Source organism: Channa argus, chromosome 8 (genome assembly GCF_033026475.1).
Source record: "Channa argus isolate prfri chromosome 8, Channa argus male v1.0, whole genome shotgun sequence".
Lineage (NCBI taxonomy): Eukaryota > Metazoa > Chordata > Actinopteri > Anabantiformes > Channidae > Channa > Channa argus.
This window is the reverse complement of record NC_090204.1, coordinates 24,154,675-24,174,799: the sequence shown is the minus strand read 5'-3', so window position 1 is coordinate 24,174,799 and position 20,125 is coordinate 24,154,675. Positions and strand designations below refer to the sequence as shown.

Below are 20,125 nucleotides of genomic sequence, written 5' to 3'. Positions count from 1 at the left end.
AACGGAAGCGACGCAATTTTCGCGCGAAATGCTGTGGCGGCGTCTTGTCTCCGGACTGTTTACACAAGTCGTCGTTTTCGCTCCTTATTCTGAATTAAAGCGGCTTCAGACCGCAGCTTTCGTTGTGTTTTAGCGTTGATTTCCGTGATTTCGGTGGTTTCTGAGCCCTTGGAGCAGATACAAGAATCGTGATGAAATATTTCACCAGACTCCGAGTCCGAAGAGTGTACAGGTGGCTTGGGGAGCCTCTGAGTTTCAACAGGAAGTTAAAAACCTATGACTATGGGTGAGTAACGTCAGTGAGGATTTGTGTTTTGGTCGGAGCAGAACTCTTTACACGGTTGCATGTTGTCTCTTTATTTGACACCACCCGTATCCAGAAAACGACGGCGGGCTGTTACGTGGCTGCTTTCAGAGAGCTCTCATCACTCACTAGGGCTCAGTGTCTGCACCGTTTGTTTCCAGTCCAGATACTTTACATCCTATGTGCCTGTGTTACATTTATGTAGCACTGTGGTTTGCCCTGTTCTTACAAAATGCAATACAATTAAACACGCTTCGGTGTGTTAATCTTTTTCTACTTAAACCTCAGCATCTCTGTAGCCACGTGCATATAGGTTACAGTTAGTTTTTGAGATTAAATCGAATTAATCAAGATTGAATATAGTACATGTCCAGTAACTCGTGGTAACCTTTAAATATGCCGGGGTTACTGAGCAGGTGTACAGTGCACAAGCCAAGGGACTAAAGGATTTCTGGATGTTTTCCATTTTAAAAAGACTTTCATATTGCTACAAAGAGACACAATGATCTCAGGGCCACGCAACATCACTATAAAGTCATCTGATACAGAAAATGAACGTGGAAAGGCAAAATATATTCCAGTGTATTTTCTTGCCTTTAGTGTGGCATTTTTAGAATCCATAGAATATGGATTATGGTGCAGAAGAATTGTGAAAAATGAAATGATCCTACATTCTTTGAGCATTAAACATTAGAAGTACAGTGCCACACAAAGCAATAAACAATCAATGAAAAGACACAGACACAGAAAGTGAAGCAGGCCTGAAACCCTAAAGGTCAAATCGACAGAAAATATGTGACAACTATTCTAATATTAAAATATTGAGATCTACCAGGAATTCATAATTGAACTAAGGGGAACTAATGGAGCAAATAACAGTTGACTCAAAATGTCTCTTTTCCTTTCGGCTGTTCCCTTTCAGATGATTCGCCACAACGAATCATCTGCCTCCATCTAATCCTATCCTCTTCTCTCACACCAACTAAATTCATATTCTCTATCATTCAATCCATCAATCTCCTCCTACATCTTCCTATACTATAATTAATTTAATTTATAATTATTCAGCTCTGTTAGGGTACAGCAGTGAAATTCTGACATTTGCATTAAGAGAAATAACCCACTTCCAACTTTAACCTGTTTCTGTACCTACGTCTGCACAGCTGGAAGGTGACAAATTGTGAGCAAAACAAATGGTTATAGAAACCAGAGTAGAATCTGATATTGGGATTGATTGTTTGGCTGTAACTGCATGTTATGAAACTGTTTTTTAAATCTATTATTTTGTTCACCACGTTAAGTATATCAGTGAAGACCGGCTACATAACAGAATCTTGTGTCTGCACTACAGTTAAACAGCAGCACAAAAAACAGCCTCCAAGACTGAATCAACCCCAAACACAAACTGAAATCCTCTTTTAATCGATTTAAGTGCATACGAACGTGTGGAAGAGTAGTTTTTTTTTTTTTATATTGAGAGCGAGGTTGTAGTGTCAAAGGCTGCAGATATTTTTATTGTGAAAATCCAGCTTTCGTAATCAAACTGGATGTGTTTCAGTGCAGCTGTTCATTTGTCATTTTGTGTGTGCCAGCTCCTTGGCCATCAGCGTGGAGGGTCTCCCGAGGACCACCGTCATTCACACGGGCCAGCACATTCTCATAGAGGGCGAAGATGAAGACAACCCGTACGTGGCCAAAGTCGTCAGGCTGTTTGGCGATGGTGAGTTGGAGATGGTAGAGGTGCCCACAACATCCACTTATCTTGGGTTTAACTGCAGAGAATAATGGTCTTTGTCTGATGTCAAGCATCAAAATTATCTTTTTTTTTCCCGATTTAGGTTTATAGGTAAAAATTTAATCCTGCATATCTGTGCTTTTCCACACATAACTATTATTTCCAAGTAGACAGGAACAGTGTTTAAAAGTCAGAAGCTCATTATTATAATGATACTTCCAATATGACACAAGAACCCAACACTACATCTTGTTGTTTCAGAGAGTGGAAAGCAGAAGAAAGCCATGGTGCAGTGGTTTGTTCGGGTGTCCGAAGTGCCTCCAAACAAACTGAAGCTGCTGGGCAGAGACCCTCATCCACAAGAGATCTTCTACTATCAGAGTCGCAGCTGTGACGATGAGGTTGATGCAGAGTCCATCCTCAGACCTGTGCAGGTGAACTGTAGGATGAAACTGATCAGTCATGACACAAAAGATCAGCATGTGTTGCTGTGTATGTCTTCTGCGTCAGCATGGTCGTACTGTTACGTACTGCCTTAGTACTGGCCCTTCATGTGCCTTCAAAGGAACCTTTATTCTGGAACCTGCCGATGATGGTTGATCTAAATGCACAACGACTAAATTGTTACTACAGCTGCAAATGCAAACCTCACAAATAAAGCATAAATAAGTATTAGAAGTAATGAAGAAACTCTTTTTTTGTATTTTGAGTAAACCCTTTAACTTCCTCTCCCCTTACTTCAAGGTGAAGCACCTGGATGGAGCATCTCCATTTCCTGACCCTGCTGAAAATGACAGTCTGTATGTGAAGCTGTCCTGGGACTCTAAGACCTTCAAAGTGGTGGATGCCGCTGTGGTGGAGTCTGATCTTTCTCCAGCTTCCTCCCCTCCTCCCCACTCCAGACAGTCCCTTCCCCCCTCACCTCCCTGCTCCCCACCGGCAGCAGCTCCAGCAGTACGAGGCGCCTTTCGGCATGCTCTGCCCACACCCGACCCTGCTGTCATACACAGGGCCGCTTCAGGAGAGGTGAGATACAGCAGAGCCACTATGAGTGCCGGGAAGGCCCGGCCTGTGGAGGCAGAGTCCCTGCACTCTGCCACCAAATACTCGGCTTCAAAATGTCTGAGCGCCAAGAGGAGGAACGCTTCGGCCAGGACGCCTGGAGTTCGCAAGAAACTGGAGCTCAACAGTAAGTGTTTTTAAAAAGAAGTCACCTTTCAGAAACTTGTTCATATGTCTGTGGAAAAGGTTCCTTTGTGTTGCCCAAGAGTCCACACACAAAATCAAAGTAAGTTAGTTTTCAGTAAAAGTGAAAGTTGTCGACTAAAGACATACTGCACCACTGGTGTATGTATTATATTCACTCAAGTAGAAGTACTTCAAGTCTAAAAGTACCTATACTACACAGTGTCTGTAATATCAGTCAGTTAATACTTTATTCATTCAGCACCTTTTCTACAGATTAATGCATTTCAAAGTGCTTTACAGATGATTTAAGCTGAAGAAAGTTGTACAAAGTAAGGATGACAAACAGTCAAATCAGCAATAATAATGCTCACAGAAAAGAGTATTAAAAGAAATTAAAGTAGAAGTTGACCAGTAACACCAAACGAGGACAATAAGACGACGAGACCAATGCAAAAGAGATTAAAGATTAATATTTAGTAATCTTTGTGTTTAAAAGTAATACAATTTCTTTTATATTGATCTTAAAACAAAAAAAAAAGTATGAAGTTCATGATTTCTATCCCATTGGTTGTTTAATATTCCATGGACGATCACTGGTTTCAGCTGTAGTAGTTTTGGTTTCTTATGAGGTGCTTGTTTCCTCGTCCCCTCAGCTCCAGAGAAGTTGATCCCTCCAGACGACCTGAATCAGCTGCTGGATGAGGAGCTGGAGAAGGAGGTGATGTTGGCTCAGAGGCTGTCGTCCTCCCCTCATCAGGCACTGCCCCTCACATTCAGCCTCACCCCCCTCAAGAAGGCCCACAGAGCCCCGACCGCTCTGGACACCATCACCCTGAAGCCTTCCACCGTTGTCCTCAAAAAAATGTCCGAGATGGACAGTCCTCCATCATCTGCCAGAGACGACTCCACCAGGTAAGTGTCTACATAGTTTTTACTGCACAGTTTGTTAAACTAAGCACTCTAGTGTGTATTAGGAACAACGAGCTAAAACTAATCCGGCACCAAATAAATCCTGCTTAATGAAAGTGATAATGTTATAACTTAAAATCAAAAAAAGTTAGGACGATGTGTAAAACGTTAATGAAAACAATGCAATGATATGCAAATCTCATCAACCCATATTTCATTCACAAGAGAACATAAACAACATATCAGATGTTAAAACTGAGAAATTTTACCATTTCATGGAAAACATTAGCTCTTTATGAATTCGATGTCAGCAAAACCTCTCAAAAGTTGGAACATGAACAAATAAAAAGGCTGGAAAAGAAATTGCTGCAAATAAAACAACAAATGGAGGAGCATTTGAGAACTAAGTTAACTGGCAACAGGTCAGTAACATGACTGGTTATAAAAGGAGCATTTCAGAGAGGCAGAGCCTCTTCAATGTAAAGATGGGCAGAGGTTCACCAATCTGTGACAAACTGCATCAAAACAATTAGGAAACAATTTCAGAAAAATGTTCTACAAGCTGTATCATACAGTATCAATCCATGAACCATCCAGCTTGTTATCAGCGCACAGTTCAAAACCCTGCATCTCTGATGGTGTGGAGGTGAATTGGTGCCTATGCTGTGGGCAGCTTACACATCTGGAAAGGCTCCATAATGCTGAAAAGTACATAGAGGTTTTAGAGCAACATATGCTCCAATCCAGATATCACAACAACATGGCTTCACAGGAGAAGAGTCTGGGTGCTGAACTGGCCTGACTGCAGTCCAGACTTTTCACCCATAGAAAACATTTGGTGGATCGTAAAACAAAATATCCAGCAACAAAGGTTGAGCAGCTAGAATCCTGCATCACACAAGAACTGGACAACATTCCTCTGGTAATCTCCAGCAGCGGATCTCCTCACTTCCCAGGCGTTTACAAACCGTTGTTAAAAGAAGAGGGGATGCATCACAATGGTGGACATCGCCCTCTTCCAACGATTTTGAGATGTGTTGCTGTCATCGAAATGTCATCCCAGTTTCTGTGGAATAGGGTTTGTAACATGTTTTGAAATTATGTCCACTCTCATTGATGTATAATGCGACGAGCCTTATACTAAAAAATATTCCACCCAAAGTCCATTTACTTGCACAGCTTTAAACCACACATAAAGAGCCCCTCTACTGCCATTGAGTTGGCTGCAATGTTAGACTGGTCAAAACATTAAAACAACCCTTTATACGTAATAAATCCACTCCCACTGTAAATTATCACCTTACTGACAATTTCAGCTTAAAAACTTCATAAATTATAACTTTTATAATTATGTATATTTGTAAAAGTAGAATTCGTTATTCGTATTGGATTGAATTAGATTGCACAGGTGTACCTAATAAAGGGACCAGTGAGTGTCTATTAAACGTCTGCTAGCTTTTTAGCTGGGAGAACCCAGGTTAAACCCAAAATAATGTTATTTTATTCAGAGAAACAGGTCTTTTAAACAGAGAGTGAAATGTTGGTGCCTCTATCAGTCCTCAGCAGGGTGATGAGATGGAGGCAGAGCTACAGAGCAGCTCTGTTAAAACCCCAGGAAGACGTGCAACCCCGAGGAGACACTGTGCCACCAGAGGGCAGAAGTGAGTCGGGGGAACAGCTGTTAGTTTCGGCTGCTGCACGTTTAAAATCACCCAGTTCTGATCCTTTTTTTTTCCCCCCTGCACATTATTAAATATGGAAAATGTATTGAAACTTGAGATTTTTTGCACTTGCTCTGAGTTTCATTCAGATGCAGTAATGGGAAGAATATAAAAATTGGTCCCTCCAGGCTTTCACAACAGCTTTCCAGGGGGAAAAAAAGTGATTCAGTAATCGGTAATGAATTGCTGTGATCATGGCATCAGGAATTCCTGAAGGGATTGTTAAATAGAAGTAACAGAGAGAGACACAGACGCCAACAACATTTGCACAATGATGCATTAGTGTTGTTTCTATGTCTTAACACCATCAGCTGAAAGCAGCCTCCTCACAGGAAAATCGAACTGGGTGTAAAAACAAGCAGTTCCCTCAGGACAATGAACGAGGGGACAGACGTTTGATACAGAGCACTTCAGAACTGCAGAGGTTGAGCTTAACACGCCAGCTTCAGTGTAACTCTCTCATCTTTAAGTGTCCCCTCCTTCCTTTTCCCTCTCAGCTGCTCGGGGGATGCTGGGAATCTGGAGCACAAAAAGGTGTATCGGGAAATTAGAAAAACACCAGTTTGTCATTTGTGTGTTTGTCTGTTAGAGTTGTGAGTGCACATCAGGGTGAATTGGTGCTTGGTGTTTCAGTGGAAGAGATAGAAATGGAGCACATTTAGATCGGATGTTCAGTTGGATAATAAAGTGGACCATAACCTCACTAATCTCACATCGGTCTGTTTTTCAGAGCCACCACTCCTTCCCGGCTGAAAGAACCGAGAACTCTGAAGGAACCTGCTCTGGGAGTGCTGTGAGTACGACACATTGTCAGTGAAAACGGGCCTTGGTGAGAGGAGTCTTCTTTAAATCCAACTGTGACATGCTCCGGTGTGGAGGTTTATTTTGATGACACTCAACCTGAAATTAGAAAAATGGGGGGATATAATGTTTTGCTTGTTACAGTGGTATCAGTAAAATGCCGATGGTTACACTTTTACTTCTGCACATTTCTACGGGCTCTACGCAGCGCTGAGGTGGAAAGTGAAAGCTCTCCGATGCTGACAGACGCTGTCACACCGAGGAGCTCCAAGAGGAAGTCGGCCCAGCTGGTGTCGTCTCGCATCAGGAAACAGCTGTGAGTGCAGGGACATACTCGTCATACTGTCACAATTAAAGGCACCTGGCTGCAGATAAAGGATACAGGCTGCTGTTAAGGTGGTTGACTTTGGTCTGGAACAGCCTTTCTAAACTCATAGCTTGACCAGTGTCTTCTCTTGAGATTAACAACCTCATTCCTGTTAACGTCAGTTGTCTGCCATCATTGTCTGTTACTGGGTCCTCCTATTTACTAGAGACCTGATGACCTCTGACCTCCTTGTTATAGCTGCCCTGTCTTAATCTGGTTGGATAACATTTGGTAAGCTCTCCATAGGAAAACCATTTCTCAGCTTTTAGTTGAACAAAGCACAGTTTATTTACATAGAACTTTTCTGTACCCAGGTTACAAAACGCTTCACAACAAAATGACAACAGGAAAAGGAAGTAAAACCGTAGCTGATCAACAAACAAATGTTAGGAACATGTTAGTAGTATAGTTCAAAGTGATGCCACAAAGTAAATACACACTTAGAATTTAAATATGAGTATGAAAAAGTTGACAATTGGTCAGTCAGTTGTAAGTTGTTATTCAGGAGAAGTCAGGATATATATTTAATATTAAAGTAAACCACATTTTTTCTTTGAATAATCACGGACGGTGAATATTATACGTTGCTGCTCTTCAGAAACTCTTGCCAAAGTGACATTCTCAGCTTAACGTCCAATTTACAGCCTAACAGGCTGGATGCTAATTTACAAATTAAATTTATATTGTATAATCATTTAAGCCAGGAAGTATCAACAGCAGGTGATTATCATGTTGCTTTAAATGTTGGAAAATGTTCTGATTTTCTGTGTCTATGTTCAGGAATCTTCTTGACAACCAGCAGGACCTGAACTCAGATGGAGATGACACAGAAGAGTTTATTCCTTCCAAGAAGGAGCTACAGAGCAGCAGTGAGGAGGAGGAGGAAGATGGGGAAGAGGAAGCAGGGCTGGACAGCGACGAGGAAGTAGTGGCAAAGAGGAGTAGACATGCTGCTGCTGGGTCTCGTACTCCTCATTCCAAGCAGAGAACTCGCTCATCAACCAGGACGCCGCGAAAAACCCCCAGCAAGAAGGTAGAAGTCTGACTGACAGCCCTTATTATCTTATTACAGTGTAAAATGGATCATCTTATTTGTATTTGATCATTTGTGATTCGTTTGTTGTAAACCAGTGTCGCTTAATATAGAGCAGTATGAGAGTATTTGCTCTTTTTGGGGTTATCTGGCTTCAAATCAAAAAAAGAAACCTTTATTTATTTTTTTGAATGGCAACTTAATAGTGAAATTTGTTGAAAAAAGAAAAAAGTTATTGAGATGTCAGTCTGTTTAATTTAACATTGTGCCTTCTAATTTCTTTTCTGGTTTTGGCAGGTCCCACCCAGCACACCAAGGACACCACGGACACCAAGGACACCACGTCTAGCCACTCCCAGCATCCCCAGCAGGACACTGCCAGCCCGACAGCCCACTAATGTACTGGAGGAAGCCAGAACGAGGTGAGAGGAAGAGTCTGATACAACAGTGAGTTGCAAAGGTCACATTAGGGCCTCATGACCTCAATGACTGTACAATTCAAAAATAATTTGTTTTGCAAACCCCCTGGTTGCATTAATCTACATTTAATACATTTAAACAATGACTAACACTTACTCAGTCTGTCAGTCAAATATCTACACACTAACTATACACACACAACTGTACATTGTGCTCTGAGGTGTGTATTTGTCTCATCAGGCTGCACGTGTCCTCGGTGCCAGAGTCTCTGCCCTGCAGGGAGCAGGAGTTTCAGGACATCTACAGCTTTGTGGAAAGCAAGATCATTGACGGCACAGGAGGGTGAGATCCGAACTGAATTATTTAGAAGTTTCCAAGCTCCGAATAGCCTATTAATGTCTCCTCGTCACAGTTTATGTAGGTCACAGATTTATTCATCAAAATCAGGTGATGAGAGAAGATTCACTGTGTGTTGCTGTCGTTCAGGTGTATGTATATCTCAGGTGTGCCGGGAACAGGAAAGACAGCCACGGTCCATGAGGTGATGCGCTGTCTGGAGCGTGCGACTGACATGGACGAGATCCCTCCTTTCCGCTTCATCGAGATCAACGGGATGAAGATGACGGATCCTCATCAGTCCTACGTTCAGATCCTGCAGGTGGAACCTGTTACATCAATGCTGCACATTTTCTTGATGGTGGAATAAGTTGTGTTGAATGACTGTCTGGTCATGTCTCTGCAGAAACTAACAGGCCAGAAAGCCACGGCCGACCACGCCGCCGCTCTGCTGGAGAAGCGCTTCAGTAACCCTGCACCCAGGAAGGAGACCACTGTGCTGCTGGTGGATGAGGTAAGAAGTATTCATAAGTTGGCATTTTCAAAATGACAAAGAAGATAAATGTCACTGAAAGTGGTTGTGTTCACTTCAACCTTAATCTTTAATTTCTTTCATTATCTTTTAATTCTAATTTTAATTTTGAACATCCCAAAGCACTACAGTTGAATTATTCTGTTAATGAAAACAGTCCCAGACACTAAGCTGCAGTTTAGGAAAATGACTTTAAAAAGAGGGAACTCGGTAAGAACCATCTGAAGACGTGATGTTTTTTCAACACAATTTTAGGAAAGTTTTGTATTAAAAAGCTGCATGCGTCACCTTTTCTTGCCTTCAGATAATCTTTTTTTAAACATTTGTGGACTGGAATTAAGGTAGGGCCCTTAACAGTGTTGCAGTGTGACACCTAAACAATGTAGGTGAGTGATTATGTCAGTGTCAACTCAAGCTAGTGTGTACTGAAGAAGAAATCCCCATAAAAATTATAGACAGTGAAATAAGTGGAAAGCACCTCCACACCCAGAACCTCACTAGGTCAGGCCCCTTTGTATCTTGTGTGCAGACATTAGTCAGGTGTTACAGGATATTCAGATAATATTCAGTGGAAGTCACTGAAATGCTCCTTTTATACTCAGTCATGTTACTGACCTGTTGTCAATTAACCTAATTAGTTGTCAGCTGCTGTATTTGTTTTTGATTTGCAGCAATTACTTCTCCAGCCCTTTTGTTGCCGCTCATCTCTCTTTGAGATGCGTTTCTGCCATCAAATTCAAATGAGCTAATATTTTCCATGAAGTTGTAAAATGTCTCAGTTTTAATATCTGATGTTGTTTATGTTTTTATTGTGCATAAAATATGGGTTAATGACATTTGCAAATCCTTGCATTCTGTCTTTATTTACGCTTTACACGTCCTCCCTACTTTTTGGGAATTGGGGGTGTAATTTAACAAAAGTAGTCCATCTTTCCTGGACATGGTAGAAATTTCTGGAGAGGAGTGAGCATGTGCTTGGTTAAACTTTGTCAGTGCTGCAAAAAATGCTTTATGTTATAACTTGGCAACGTTTTAGGAAGAAAAAGTCAAGGAAAATACTTATAAATACTTAATATTGGATTCAGTATAAACTAGACTAAGTTACGAGTTCATCATGTGGCAGCAGACTGACGCTCTGAGCTTTGTGTTCTCGACTTCTGCAGTTGGACCTGTTGTGGACAAGGAAGCAGAACGTCATGTACAACCTGTTCGACTGGCCGACACGGCGCCACGCTCGCCTTGTGGTGCTAACAATCGCCAACACGATGGACCTGCCAGAGAGGATCATGATCAACAGAGTGGCCAGCAGACTGGTGAGGGAACTCAGCCTGTGCATGTGTCACTATTTTCAGTTTCCTGGTCCTCTATCAACAAATACAATATTTCTAAGGTGATAAAATGTGCAGTCATAATAGGTCATTTCTTTACTGAACACACCCGTTAAACCTACACGGTGATCCAAACACAATTCAGTACTATTAAGTCAGGAACACTGAGAAAACCAAACCAATCCAGAAAATAGATGTCTTCTAATGCTAAAATCAAACGGGTAAAAGCAGCAAACCAGAATAGCTGCCAGGTAACACTTGTGGTCTTTATAGTGTAATGGAGGTGTAGAAATATGCCAACTAGTCTATTTCTCCCGTACTGTTTTCCATCACCCGATAGTCAACATGAACCACAGGAACCTTTTAAGACCACCAAAAAAACCCCACGTTGTCCCCATAAGCAACAGCCCCTTATCTGTAACTGAAAATTAATAGTCTTGAGCAGCACTTTTGGTCGGTACATTCCATGTAAAGGTCAAGTACAACAATGTGAGTATTGACGTTATGTATGAGCACATTTCTGCAGTATGTGTTACTGGGTGCCACAGTTAAAGCCCTCTGGCTGCTGTTCTCGTCTTCTGTTTATGCTGATGGTCATACATGACCTGAAAGACAACGTTTAACTATTTTCATAAATATTGCTTATCCAAAAAAACGGAACTATAACCCCAATTCCCCAAAGTTAGGATGATGTGTAAAACGTAAATAAAAACAGAATGCAAATCTCATCCACCCATATTTTATTCCAAATGGAACATAAACAGCATATCAGATCTTGAAACTAAGAGTTTAACATTTCGTGGAAAATATCAGCTCGTTTGGAATTTGATGGAAGCAACACATCAAATTCCTCCAGATATTGGGTTGATGAGATTTGCAAATAACTGCATTCTGTTTTTATTTGTTTTACACATCGTCCCAACTTTTTTGGAATTGGTTGTATAATAAAAATAAGTTACACACACAGCTGCAGAGCGAAGAGGCCACAGATGCAGACACAAGTAATGTGCACTTTAATAGTTTGACAATCAGGAACAACCCTCGGCCATAAATGTAGCATCACGAGATTTAAAAATAGTTTTTTGACTGTTGTGTACTGTTAAGGTCTTAACTGACTCACAAGCTGAATTAATAATCGGAAACACCTCCGTATGAGTGAGCACAGATGCTGTGAATCAGAATCTGATAATTGTCAGGAATTGCGTGTCATCCTATTTCAACATCAGCAACACACAGTAACAGTAATGACAAAGAAATGAACATAACTAATAGTGATTCATAGTGTTTTTTTCAGATTCTGTTTAGTGAGGGGTGGGCTCAGGGCATAGTTTGTGTTTGAGTGTGATGATGCAGAGCTGAATTACACAATGATGGAGAGGGAGATGACTCATCCTTTGGAACAAGTGTAGAACTTGGCCCACAGCGCTTGTGAAACTTTCTCAGCTGTCGGGAAAACGAACAGCAGATTGCGTTGGAAGGTAGGGACCCCCAGTTTGTGGGACTTCCGCTCACTCCCCAAATGAGCAGCGTTCCAGTCTTCCTCATAAACAGAGCTGTGCGTTTGTTGACGAGCTGTCGACTGAGAGATTACAGTAATATTTCAGGGATTTCTGCAGATATGACTGCATCATTTTGTTTTCACGTTGAAGCCCGACACAAAGCAGCTGCTCCACGCTCACACTTTGATGTGATCCCAGTTTTCTGCAACAATCTTATGCGTCCTCATCACATACAAAACTCTGCAGCCTCATAACAAAGTTCTTCGTCAGGTTCAGAGCTCTGAATCTCACCTACAGCACATTCCTTCCTAAACCCCCTGCTCCAGGTCTACAGCCCCTCCTGCCCACTGCGCCCTGCCAACAAACAGCAAAGCACCTGCCAAATAATACACTCGATTAATGACAAAAACTGTCGTGTTTCTGTGTCTGTGCGACTGTTTCCAGGGTTTGACCCGGATGTCGTTCCAGCCCTACAGCTTCAAGCAGCTGCAGCAGATCATCATGTCGAGGCTCAACAAGGTGAAGGCGTTTGAGGAGGACGCACTGCAGCTGGTTTCCAGGAAGGTACAGCTTCCTACAACTCCCCACTGAGCTGACCTCGCTCACAGGTGTCTAGGTTGTGATTTCAGACAGATCTCACTGACGCTCCCCTCCGGCAGGTGGCTGCTCTGTCGGGAGACGCTCGCCGGTGTTTGGACATTTGCCGCAGGGCGACGGAGATCTGCGAGCACTCTGCCGCCGACCCCTCTGCCAAAGGATTAGTGGGAATGAGTCACGTGATGGAGGCACTCAATGAGATGTTTTCTTCTGCTTACATCACTGCCATCAAGTGAGATTTTCTTTTTTCTCAGAAATGTAGCTACAAGCTGCAAAAGTACTAATAAAAACAAAACACTAAACAGCACCCTTTTTTTGCATTGCTGCATATTTCTGTTTCGATTCCCACACTAAGGAAAAGATGGATGGATTATTAAATCTGTGCATCAGTAGCTGTGATGAGATTAAGTGACTGGTGTGTGTTTTCAGATGTGCGTCAGTGCAGGAGCAGCTCTTCCTCAGGGCGCTCATTGCTGAGTTTCGGCGGCTGGGATTGGAGGAGGCCACTTTCCAACAGGTGACGATAAAATAGTCGCACAAAGATGCAGAAAATCCAACTTCTGCATCCAGAATGTGTTTTCACAGGTTCTGTACCTGCTGCAGGACTGTTCTGAACTGGTTTCAGTATGAGAACACAGAATGAGCAATAGCAATAACCCCCTTAGTGGCAAATGAACAACTTTTTTCGATTTCTTGTAAAGATGTTGGGGAAACTGTGATGAAGAGCACATTAATTTACCCACCAGCAGCCGTGCAGTACCACCACAATCACATCCCGTAACTCTAAACTGATAAGTTATAAGAACACCATAGACTTAGAAGAGGGCGTCGAAGAAGCAGGCTTACTAATGTCCGCTGGTCCAAAAATGACCCACTCCAGAGATCATTGAATATCAAACACTGTCACTGCTGCAAAGGTTGCTCGTCAGATTTAAATCCATTTCTCATTTTTAGCTGTTAGTCTTTACAGCTATCTTCTGTTGCCTCTGTGTTCACTGTGCATTCACTTAATGTGTGAATCCTCTGGAATAATTTTATGGTACACTGCCGGGAAATGTTTAGAGATTAAATGAAACATTTTGAACTCAGAAAAAATCCTGATTGAGTCTGTGCCCATTTAAAAATTAAGTGACACAAGATCTGGTCTAATTGGATTTGCAGTTTGGTGTGATTCAGACTGTGAATCTGATCGTGAACATGGTTTCCCAGGTTTTCGTGCAGCACCAGGCTCTGTGTCGGGTGGAGGGTCTACAGCCCGTCAGCGTGTCGGAGAGCCTGGCCGTGTGTCAGCGTTTGGGAGCCTGCAGGCTGCTGCTGCTGGAGCCCAGTCGCCTGGGGGTCCTGCAGCGGGTTCGCCTCAACATCAGCCAGGACGACGTGCTCTTCGCCCTGAAGGCCGACTGAGGGGGCCACCATCGGTTTAGCTGAAACCACATGGGAACAGGGGTGTGGGACCATAGCTGTGTGCTGCGGTGGCATCGCAGGTTTTAACTCTGAAGGTGAGAGTCTGATCCTGATCCAGGCCGGACACAAACTGCCCTCTAATCAAACTAAGGATTTTCAACGTTAAATATTTTTAATATTTTCCGTCACATTCTTAACAATTTTAGCCCACCACCCATCAGCACAGGCAAAACAAGTTTTACTGCAAAATTAACTTAAAGCTGTTTTCATGTGTTTTCCGAATAAATCCGTTTTTTTTTTTTTGTCCCGTGTCTGTGGTTTTTAAATGGGAGAGCTTGTGATGTCCCCAGTTTATTTGAAGTGTCAGATTTTGCTCTTTCTAATTTAATTTTATTGTTGTATAATGTGTTATTTTTCTGTTTCAGTAGTTGAATAAACAATAAAACTTTAAGATCAACTGTCATAATTTGTCTTTCTTGCAGGGGGTTTTAACACTTTCTGACTATTTCTGAATGGGAGGGAAAACGCAAAAATCACTTTCAGCCCCTGTGGTCTGTGGTTTGGGATCCTAAGCCTCAGTTGTGGTCATGGTTTCTTCTGTGCTTTTAAAGGATTTGTCTCTCCTCTTCGAAGTGGGCTGAAAAAATGTCACGTCAAAGGTTGAAACTTATTCTCTAATTTTGAATTTGATGGGTTTTTTTTTTTTTCAAATTGCAGGTGTATTTCCATTGTAGACAGTGTCCCAACTTTTGGGGAAATGGTGTCATGTATTCCACCACCTGGTCCTCACGTTGTCACTCGGAGCACTAAATCCTTTAAACACCCCGGAGCAAACAAACTTTACTTAGATTTACTTTCAGGCTGTTGCAGAATTCGGTGCCATTTGGTTCATTACTGCATTACTTGCATTGAAATGTCAAGAGGTCATCGCGGACATGTAAAGGGCTTCAGCACGTGCATTGTGTGAACTGTACAATGTCTGTTCTCAGGTCTCCGGTTCCTGCCTGATTAGGTCAAGTTTGAAAAATGAAAAGTGCTGCTGACTACATAAAAATGAAATGAAATTTTAAATTAAAGTCGACATCTGTGAGCTTTAAATATACTTGCTAATGGCCAATATGTCTGTATTTGTGCGGAGACCAATGTGAACCTATGTATTTCACGTGTCTATAGTCGGAACGAAAAGTGTGTGGTTTATTTCCTGGTTTGCGCGCACGTGTACAAGTAAAAGGAAAAGCTGCTGCAGAGGCACGCGGACGATAAGCGGGAAAAAGTGAGGACGATGTCGAGAATAAACCTTTTTTTTAATGTTTTTGCACTTTTAATAGCAGTGTGTTACTACAGTTACACCTGAAGGCAGCAGCGCCGTCACAACGCGCTGACTTTACGCGCAAACAGCAGCTTCAGCCAAGTCGCTGCTTGGTCTGAAAAACGTGGGTTTCCAACTTGAGCTTCGGCGTCTTCCAAAAAAGCATAAAGGAAACACCAAGAAGTGTCATTCAGATCTTAAGCGCGCCCATTTCTGCCTTGGTCGGGTTTCTCCAATGGGCCATGTGTGGGTTTGCTGACCCCTCCCCAATTTAATCCCGTGATTCATAATCGTACCTGCTGTTGACAGTGAAGCACTCGGTCGAGACACATCGGTCAAATCTCCTCATCACCTCCTGTGATCTCCAGCTGCGCTGTGGCACTTACGACTTTTCTGTGACATTAAGTCCAAGACAGGGTGCGTCTCCAACCAGTGAGTGGATTTAGACAAGCAGGGTACGATTTAGTGGATCCACAATGGCAAAAAGTGATTTTAGAGGTGAGTTCTCGCCCATTTCTGTTTCTATTTTATGGAATATGAAGGTTTTCGATGCGTAAGTGCGGCTTCCTAAGAGATGCAGGTTCGATCCCCGGCTAATCCAGCCACACGTAGCCCACAGAGGGCCGCTGATGGTTACGAGACATCTCACACGCACTTAAATAATCGGTTACAGTCGGTTTTCTTCGGAAAGCTGGTTTCCAAAATCATGGTGGGGGATTAGGGAAGCCGGATTTCCCACGTATTTTTTCTGACTTGTCCGCGCGTAATCAGGTTTCTAATCGGCTTTCGCCAACCGCACATGTGCGTAACGAATAGCTGAAGGAAAGATGAGAGTATTATTGGAGCGATGTCGCTTTTAGATCAGTCAGACTAAATATGATGCCAAGCTTCTTTAAAAGAAGCGGGGGGGGTCATTCTGTGATCATCTTCCCCTCACTCTGCACCGACATGAAAAAGCAAAAAACAAAACAAACAAAAAACAATGGAACAATGGTGTGAAAGTAGATAATAACCAGAGTTCACACTTTACCCTCATTACCTCTGCAATTTGTGCAGTTTCAGACCAAAAAACACCTTGTGATTAAGTTTTGCACATTTATAAATAATTTTGGATAAAAGCCTCCGAGGAAATGTCAATATAAATGAAACAAACTATTAGAAAAATGAAATGAACCCCGTGATTCCTGGATGCGATCATATCCTTACAGATGCCTCCTCACTGTTGCTACTGCAAACGCTCCTGCTGCCCAGTCTGATTGCAGCCTGCACTTTACCGGATTCCCTGCCTGATGGTGAAGCGTCTCAGGTGAGTCCAGTCTGTTCATTCACGCCTCCAGTTCAGATCTGGAAGAAGCATTTGATCAGATTTCACTGCTTTAAAATATTCAGATTTATCTTAATTAGTTTTTTCTATTCTGTTCTTTTCCACTTTACTGTGAAATAAAATGTGTGTGTGTGTGTGTGTGTGTGTGTGTGTGTGTTTGAGTCAGCAGTGTAGTCCAGATTTAACTAGGGTTGACATGTGATACCCCTCTGAGACAAATGGGGGATCTAACTGGGGATTTACTGTAAACTAAAGCTTGCAGGAAGCGAGCAGGGTTGTCACTTGTGTAAAAGGAGACTTACAAGCCAGTCGTCTTCACAAATTCACTTGTTCCAGTTTCTTACATGTTGTTTAATCTTTTGCTGGTATAAGCTGAGCATCTTTGGACCAAACAACCTTGGACTTTCTCCTTCTGTCTTCACAGACGTCTTTAAGTTGCTTTCGCTCCACTAAGCCAAACGTCCGAAATGTGGATCTGCTGTACGACGCCAACAGCGATGAAGGTCGCCTGTGGGTTGGAAATGGGCCAACTCCCCACTGCTCCTCCACCTCCAAACCTGCACCCTCCAGCTGTGAAGTGTGTTCTGTGGAGTTCGTTCACGTCGTTTGCTGCCGCCTCCCAAAGAGCACGATGCCGGTGATGGAGGGAGCAGGTCGCCCCATCGACCTTGTGCAGAGTGGTAAGAGCTGTGACTGACATTTGGTCTCTTCTGTCTTTAATGGAACATCAGATCACATCAGGGTGATGGAGTCTACAAACCATGCTGAAGTGGAAAAAGTACCCAGTGTCCTCCATGTTGGACTCTGGGTCTCTGTCCACTCACAGATCAGCTCTGTTGCTATGAAAATCTTTTGTTACAATTGACAAGCGGATTTCTTTCAGAAACTCTATTCAGATGTGCTAAAGCTAACATCAGTTTGAGTTTCTTAAATTAAGAGGGAATCTTATATTTTTAGTAAAAAAAAAAAAAAAAAATCCCTCTTCATGTTCCCTGATCTACACATTACCTGAAGGAGCTGCATGTGTGAAAAACGTTCAGATATTAGTTAACATGGATAAAATGATCAAAAGAAGGGATTTTGTGCTAAGATGTCTGCTTAACATATGTATGTTTGCTTGCTCTTCTGGTAACACTGGTGCTTCCAAATATGCCAAACCCACAGTCCTCCCTCTATGCAAAGCCTCTTTCAGTTTTATATGGAAAGACTTATTGGTAATTGTTATCTAAATGCTAATGTTCTGTTTGTGTGTGGGGCCATTCACCCCAGAAAGGACTGTGACCTTGTGTTAGCATGCTAATATTAGCACTGAGGCCGATGGGAATGGTTTCAGTGCACAAACTAAAATAGCTGACAGATACAAAAATCTAACCTGGAAATAAGGTTTGAGGAACACCTGAGTTTTCGTAATCACTCTGAGTTTAACCTGCATGTCTGCGCCAAACACTGTGCACATGCACCTACACGGTAGATGTTGAGATTTTCCCCAGAATAAATGAGAAGGGTGAAGTGAAAGTAGCAGGAGAGGCCGAACATTTGAGGAACAGAGCAGCAGAAAAATGCCACGAGAAAAAGGGGCAACACAAGCAGAGTTTGGCCTGATGTATACACCACAGCATAGGATCTGGAACAGAGTTCTTCCTCCCCGTCGGTGGAAATGACCCCAGTTGTCAAAGAAATCGGAGGTGGGCCGCAGAAAGCCAGTCGCAGAAAGTTCCAGATGGCATAAAATGTTTCATTCATGCTGAACAAAGCTTGATGAATTCTGTTCTTCTGTTTTCTTTCAGAGTGCCCACAGCTTCTAGCTGAAGGTAGGTTTGTGTCAGCTCTCGGTTTCAGCAGTGGGCTCCGTTCAACATAATGCGACTTCTTAGAAATGTGTGTTCATTTGTTTAAGGTGCAAAGCAACATTCTGGGACTGGAAATCACTCAGGTGAGTAATAAACAGTGACACAGGGAACGTGTTGCCCAGTTAACCTTATCCCTGATTTACACACTGTACATATTTTCAGTCATGGTGGTTGAAAGTGGTTAAGTCATAGATGACTTAACCACTTTCCAAACCCGTCACAGCCACATCTTACGATGCAAACCTGGTGGGGAGTTGTCTCCTGTAATAGAGAGCTTGACATTCAGTAAATGACACATTTCTGGCCACATGAGATGTTCTGCTGTACAGAAATTCACCTATATAATATCAGAGAGTGCAGCTCCATTCTAATGATGTTATAGAATCCTTCTAGAATAGATGCTTCACAACAAAGCAGCAGAGCAGAAACATTCAGTGCAGTAGTCGGTCGTTGTCCTTACATTCACACAGAGTTTTTGGATTCACACCTTCTGAGGCTCATTGTTTGGAAAGTTATCCAGAGTTTGGGGCTGAGACAAAGGCTCTGAACACTGCGTCTGCACATACCGAGTTTCCTCTGTGTCTGACAGGTGGACCACGCTGGTGGCAACTCCTCCTCATCTTCAGCACTTTTCTAATCATCATAACTGGAAGATGAGGAGTTCACAGAAGATCACCAGGACACCAGAACAACTGACAGGAACAAGAGGGACTTGTGTTGAAGGGAGGCGGCAGTGGAACAGGAGGTAGAAAGGTTCAATTCTCCTTGCTGCACTTGTTGACCATGAGCACTGTAGGCCATGGATGGACTATGTGACGATGGGCCCCCGGACATTTCCGTCCAGGCCCTAAGGACTTCTGAGAATCTACTTCACCTAACACAGTCTCTTCTTCTGGTAGTTGGATGCAGCTGAGTTGTACTGCAGCGCTACACTGGTCATTTGCTGGTTTCCAAACATTAAATCCTCACGTACAGTTTGGGTGTTGTGGAGAACGTTTCGAAAGGCTTTTTATTGATTTCCTTTTCCGAGTATGTTAACCTGATAATGTGAGCTGGCACGGACAGAAACTGTGAATGTACAGTGCCCTGAAAAAGTATTTATGCGTGTTGTCACGTTACAACCACAAACGTAAATGTATTTTATTGGGATTTTATGGGATAGACCCAAACACAAAGTCGCCCCAAAAATGTGAGGGGAAAAGAAAATAATAAACGGTTTTGAAAATGTTTTACAAATAAATATCTGAAAAGTGTGGAATGCATTTGTATTCAGCCTCCTTTACTCTGATTCCACGAACTAAAATCCAGTGGAACCAATTGTCATCAGAAGTCACCTCATCACTAAAGAGAGTCCATCTCAGACGTTTGTTAGAGAACATTAGGGAACAAACAGCGTCATGAAGTCCAAGGAACTGTATAAGACCACACCACCCTCATCCATTGCTCTGTGGTCCACTGTAGACGCTGT

General features: G+C 42.6%; 1 protein-coding gene across 1 annotated transcript; it reads left to right on the top strand.

Moving 5' to 3' along the window:
• Positions 1 to 14,616, top strand: orc1 (origin recognition complex, subunit 1). The gene is made up of 17 exons (XM_067513824.1): positions 1 to 286; positions 1,897 to 2,024; positions 2,301 to 2,473; positions 2,784 to 3,228; positions 3,881 to 4,139; positions 6,588 to 6,650; positions 6,867 to 6,974; positions 7,806 to 8,058; positions 8,356 to 8,480; positions 8,719 to 8,820; positions 8,965 to 9,136; positions 9,221 to 9,328; positions 10,510 to 10,659; positions 12,618 to 12,737; positions 12,833 to 13,002; positions 13,200 to 13,287; positions 13,980 to 14,616. Exons 1-17 carry the CDS (start codon positions 192 to 194, stop codon positions 14,172 to 14,174), a joined length of 2,754 nt encoding a protein of 917 aa, XP_067369925.1. The 5' UTR covers positions 1 to 191; the 3' UTR covers positions 14,175 to 14,616.
• The last annotated feature ends 5,509 nt before the right edge of the window (positions 14,617 to 20,125 follow it).